Source organism: Ictidomys tridecemlineatus, chromosome 7, assembly GCF_052094955.1.
Source record: "Ictidomys tridecemlineatus isolate mIctTri1 chromosome 7, mIctTri1.hap1, whole genome shotgun sequence".
In the NCBI taxonomy this organism is placed as follows: domain Eukaryota; kingdom Metazoa; phylum Chordata; class Mammalia; order Rodentia; family Sciuridae; genus Ictidomys; species Ictidomys tridecemlineatus.
Genome location: NC_135483.1, coordinates 107445445 through 107450963, shown reverse-complemented (window position 1 = coordinate 107450963; position 5519 = coordinate 107445445). Strand labels below are relative to the sequence as shown.

The following is a 5519-nucleotide window of genomic DNA, read 5'->3' as shown; positions in this document are numbered from 1 at the left end:
AGCTGTATGAACAGAGGTCCTACTGGGGGAGTCTCAACCATCTTGCCACTGCCTGCTGCCCACTTCCCGACTCCCTGAGCCTCTCTCTGATGCCACAGTGAGTAGCTCCTGTCCCACTGCCAATCTGGGTGACATAGCCACAGGGATTCTGTATGTTCAGGAAAGCTGACTTCTTACAATTCTCTTGCAATTCTTCTTCCAATTCTCTTAAGCAAGGCACTCAACCTCCCTGGGTCTCAGTTTCCCCCTGCTGCCCATCATTCACAGAGCGGCATGAAGTTGCTGTGAGATCATGTGCCCAGTGCCTGCCTGCAGTAGGTACTCCATGATGAGTTCATGTGGAGTCACTATTACCTTATCTGGGGCAGGGGGCACTTTAGGGTTTGCCCAGTCTGTGGTTTGTACATGTCTGCAACAAGCCCTCCCACAGTTCTGCTTACCTTTAACTTCCTGGAAGGCAGGGATGCTCAGGCTTTGAGGGGACATGAATGGTGGAGATTGGATTTCCAAAGGGATGTCAGTCACCGGTCTTGCAGTATACCTACCTTGTGTCAGAATACACTTGGCCTTGTTTAGCGCCCACAATGATGGCAAGGCTGAGTGTGAGTAGAGCAGACCAGTTAAAGGTTGGGGAAAATCAACCCCGGAAAGGCAGTGCCACTGCTATCTGCCCCCACCCCCAATCCCACCCCATTACCCCAGGACACATTCAGCCTGTCCAAGCAAGGTTGGCCCTGGGTGATCCCACATCTATGCTACTCCACAATTCAGGAGGACAGGCAACCTGGGCGGGGACACTCAGGGAAGGTGAGACCGAACTATGTTCCCCAAGGGCAGCACCCTCACTCTGCTAAGAGATTTTTTATGTACAGCTTGGTCATAAAGTGATCCTCAACGGAAGGCAGGTCTCTTTCTTTATTACACCTAGCAGTAGCTCATTCAGCATGGGAATTATGCTCTTCCGGTTTCCATGGAGCTGTGGCTTATCACCTGCCGCCAGTTATCAGAAGGATATAGCACACAGTCACAATTTTATGGATGGTTTGTCAATTAACAGGTTTCCTTCTCCCAGGAAATCTGCATTCAAAGACTGCAGAGGGCAACACTGACCCAGACCTCAGCTCCACTACCCCCTGTATGTTGGGAAAGGCCCTGCTCCCTCTCCAGATCCTGGGGCCAGTTAGACCTGCAAAACAATTCATAGAAGTATTAAGGGACACCTTAGGGTGTGCAAGTCAGGAAATTGAGGCAGAAAGACAGTCTTCCCTCTGCCATCATAGATTCTGAAGGGAATCTGTTGCAGCAAGGCTGTCTGGGATGAGAAGAACAAGTCTTGGATCAGGTTCCCTGGGTTCTCCAAGTGTGTGAACTTCTAATGTCTCAGTCTCTCCTTGCTACATCTTTTCACTGTGTCCTAGAGATTTGAAAGTACAATTGGTCTATGGAGTACATTTAAGAAAGAGGCTGCCTCCCAAAGAACACCAGCTCCTATGAGTGATGGGTTGCAGCCATCACAGGCCCTAGATGGGGACACAGAGACCCAGAGAGGTGAAGTAATTGGTCCAAATCATACAGCTAGTTACTATAGGTGGAGCCATATTTCCTCCGAAGTCCACGGAGGAGAATGCTACAGCACACTGAGAAAGAGTAGATGGGCAGGAGGTGTACAACTCACAAGGTCTAAGGGCCCATGGATCATGGATCAGGCATGTTCTGGTGTATCAAACTCCAGTCTGGTCCACGAAGCATTAGTGTTGTGAGGCAGGGCCTCTCACACGCGGCAGGGGCTAAAATTCCTGCTCTCTTCTGACCTTAAGAATCTTCTGCTTGTTCTCAAGAAGAACATTCTCCTTGTTCCCTTGTGGCTGCTGCCCCATAGAGCAGTCAGTGTGCCAGGACTTGTGGTGAGTGTTGGAGTGAAGGTCTCGGGGGCATAATATGGCCGGGTCTAAGGTAAGGACAAGGGAGTCTGAAGCCTCAAAGGGTATTGTGTGGGGGGGAAACTAATATTTATTAGACATTTCCCTCCATCTATACGCTGCCTCTCAGTCTGTGATGTTGAAACTGAAGTTGATCTCAAAGAAAAAGAGAATCGTGCTTATCAGAGCCTGGGAAGAGTTCGGTGACCGGAACAATGGAGAGAGGATGGTTAATGGGAACAGGAGTGCAGCTAGATAGCAGGAATAGCTTCTAAGACTCTATAGCACAGAAAGGTAACTACAATGGGTAACATTTGATTGAATATTTCAAATTGACGAATAAGATTCTAAATGTTCCCCCGCACACACAATAATGATAAATGTTTGAGGTGATGGAAATGCCAAATACTCTGATCACTACACTTCACATACGTGGATTGAAATGCCACACGGTACCCCTGGTGACCAGCAGGAGGTAGTGGGGCTGATGCCTCAGCCTCTGGCTCTGCAGGATAGTTACCAGAATCAGGGGGCTCAAGGTACCTTAATGTCCTAGAGATGGGTACCTTAATGTCCCATTATATAATCACTATATAATTATATAGTAATTACTGTATGTAGTAATTACTATATACATACTTATGCCAATTTAAAAAATATATTAATAAAAATGCCTCTGGACTTTTTGCAATGTTTCTATGCTGTCAGTAGGGACAGTATTCATGTTTCACAGAAAAGGAAACTAACATAGAAAGGAGAGCAAAGCTTCTCCAGACCCTGCAGCCAGCACTGAGACAGAAACAGAGAGGAGAGAGGGGAGGGGTGCCTAACCATGTGACTTGAACTGGCTCCCTTCTCCTTGCCACCCCAGCCATGGGCCTCCTCTAAGCGCTCTCCACTGTGTACATCATTTAACAACTTGATTTGTCCCACTTGCCCAGAAGCCTGCCACCCACTTACCTCTTCCAGCCTCCCTCTCCTTCTCACTAGGTTTTCTGAGACCTCTGCCTGCCGGGCCTCCTTCTTCCTCCCCAGTGGCAAGGAAGTTCTCACCACACAGAAACCCCCCACAAGTCTTCTGAGACTTTGTGCCTGCAGATTGCTCCCACATGGAGCCCTGTGCAGAATGGGTGTGGAAACACCCATGCACATGGCTACACCTTCCCGCAGTCCCCCACAGTGACAGGGCCCCAGTGTTCTGTGAGGCAAAAATGTCAATGTGCCCGGGCTCCTCCAGCCTGGCCTCATTTCCTGAGCCCTCAGCAGGTCAGAGGTCAGGCGGATCCATAGCCCTGCAATTTTAGTTCCCTGATGGCTGTTCCTTTCCTCTGGCAGGGCAGCGCTGTATCCAATCCACTGTGGCGAGCACTCATTACACGGTGCCTGCAAGCCAACCAGACAGGTGTGTGTGTGTCGGGGGGGACGTCAAGATGGGACTCAACATCCCCCACACCTGTGGGATGAATTCCAGCATGTGAATCCACGCCCACAGTTGCAGAGCAAAGGAGCCTGAGCAAAGGAGCCATGTGTGAGCTACATTTTGCACTGCTGTTTTTGTATTTGTTGAACAGTCATTTCTAGAGTCTGCCCCAGCCCAGCATCTCTGCAAAGGAGGGGTCCCCTCAGGATCCCTGAAGGGTGGATCAATACTCTGGGCAAGTGCAGAACCAACAATCTGCTACACAGTTAGCCCCACCTGCAAAGAATTATGCTGGCATCCTGCCCCTTGGCCACTACGACCTGGCCAGATCCAGTCCAGCTCTTCAGCAAGACACTCTGCACTCCCCAGGCAGCCAGTAACACCTCCCAGGGCTTCAGGGACATTAGAGTACCCATCTCCGGGCTGCGCTGGCTCTTCCTTCCCTCTAGTCTACTGATGGTGGCCACACTGGCCCTGAGCCCCCTGATGCTGGTGACCATCCTGCGGAGCCAGAGGCTGAGGCATCAGCCCCAGTACCTGCTGCTGGCCAACATCCTGCTCTCAGATCTTGCCTACATTTTCTTGCATACACTCATCTCCTCCAGCAGCCTGAGTGGCTGGGAGCTGGGCCGCATCGTCTGCGGCATCCTAAGGGATGCTGTCTTTGCTTCCTATACTAGCACCATCCTGTCCTTCACAGCCACTGTGCTGCACACCTACCTGGCTGTTACTCATCCTCTGCGCTACCTCTCCTTCGTGTCTGGCAGAGCTGCCAGGAAGACAGTGGCCCTCATCTGGCTGGTGGCCTGCATCTTCCCCACATTTCTCCTTTGGTTTAGCAAGCAGCAGGATGCCAGTCTGGAGAAACAAGACACCTCCTGCATCCTGCCACTAGGCCTGGGCACTGAGCAGAGCCGTGGCACCTTGGTCACTGTCACCCACACCTCCATAGTGTGCATTCTCTTTCTGTGCACAGCTCTCATTATCTACTGCTTCTGGAAGATTTATGCAGAGGTCAGGCCTTCAGGCATCTGCACACAAGGCTATTCCCGGGCCAGAGGTACCCTGCTAATCCACATGGTGCTGATCACACTGTATGTAGGCACAGGGGTGGTATTCTCCCTGGACATCATGCTGACCAAGTACCACCACATTGGTTCCAGCACCCATGCATGGCTCCTGGCAGCCAACAGTGAGGTGCTCATGATGCTGCCCCGTGCCATGCTCCCATACCTGTACATGATTCGCTACCGCCAGCTGCTAGGGGTAGTCCGAAACCACTTCTCACCCAGGAGGCATGGAGACATTTTTACCATTTTCCAGAACTACGAGGTCCACAATCTGGCAAGCTAAAGTGAAATATTATATATTGAGTGCATCCTAAAGCCTTTAGGATGGCCTCAGCTGATGTTTTAATATTTCAACAGTTGTTAAGGAGGGAACACTCTATTATAGTGACAACAAGAGCTTACTTATAATGTCATGTGTAGCTAATAAAAAATAAAATATAATAAAAATAAATTAAAAAAAAGAGTTTACTTGAAAATGAAAGCAAGTAAAGGTGATCAAGCCAGGTTCTGGTCCAAGTGGGGTCAGGCTTTGATCTGTTCCCTCCCATGGCTCTCTCTACACCATCTATGATCCCTGGCCACTGAAGAAGAATCCAGGTGACAAACACACAGACACCAAAACCTTATGAAAGATGGAAGCTGGGAGGTAGGAAAGCTAACCTTCTGACTCCTGCTTGGGTCCCTGGGCCCTACATGGGCAGTTGATCGGGATGAGGGAGGGAAACCAGAAAGCTCACCACCTAACTCAGTGGGAGTGTGACAGAGACACCACGATGAAGCTGGAACCCCTAAGGATCACTCTCTTAGAATAAAGATAAATTAAACTAACCATTACAAAAGATAGAAGCAAGAGATCATCTTTCCTTACATTGTTCTAGGCAGAGGAAGAAAATTCCTTGAGAACTTTTAAGCAGAACTCATCCTTCAAGGCGGGTTATAGCAGAGTTTCAAATATATTTTATTTATTTATCTCTTGCCCTTTCAAAACATAGTCCTGCTTGAGAAACCTCCTTCTGTGGTTGGCGTGGGCCTTCTGCCAGATCTGAGCTTCAACTCTGACAAAGAAACTCCAAGAAATGGGTCATAGATAGCTACACCTTACAAAACCAT

At 49.4% G+C, this 5519-nt stretch overlaps 1 protein-coding gene across 1 annotated transcript; it reads left to right on the top strand.

Moving 5' to 3' along the window:
* The first annotated feature begins 3627 nt into the window (after window positions 1-3627).
* Gpr148 (G protein-coupled receptor 148) lies at window positions 3628-4692 on the top strand. The gene has a single exon (XM_005315951.1). The coding sequence runs from the start codon at window positions 3628-3630 to the stop codon at window positions 4690-4692; it is 1065 nt and encodes a 354-aa protein (XP_005316008.1).
* The last annotated feature ends 827 nt before the right edge of the window (window positions 4693-5519 follow it).

Bases quoted from the DNA above. Each gene is read 5' to 3' on its own strand.
- Gpr148 (XM_005315951.1), top strand. From the start codon at position 3,628: ATGCTGGCATCCTGCCCCTTGGCCACTACGACCTGGCCAGATCCAGTC.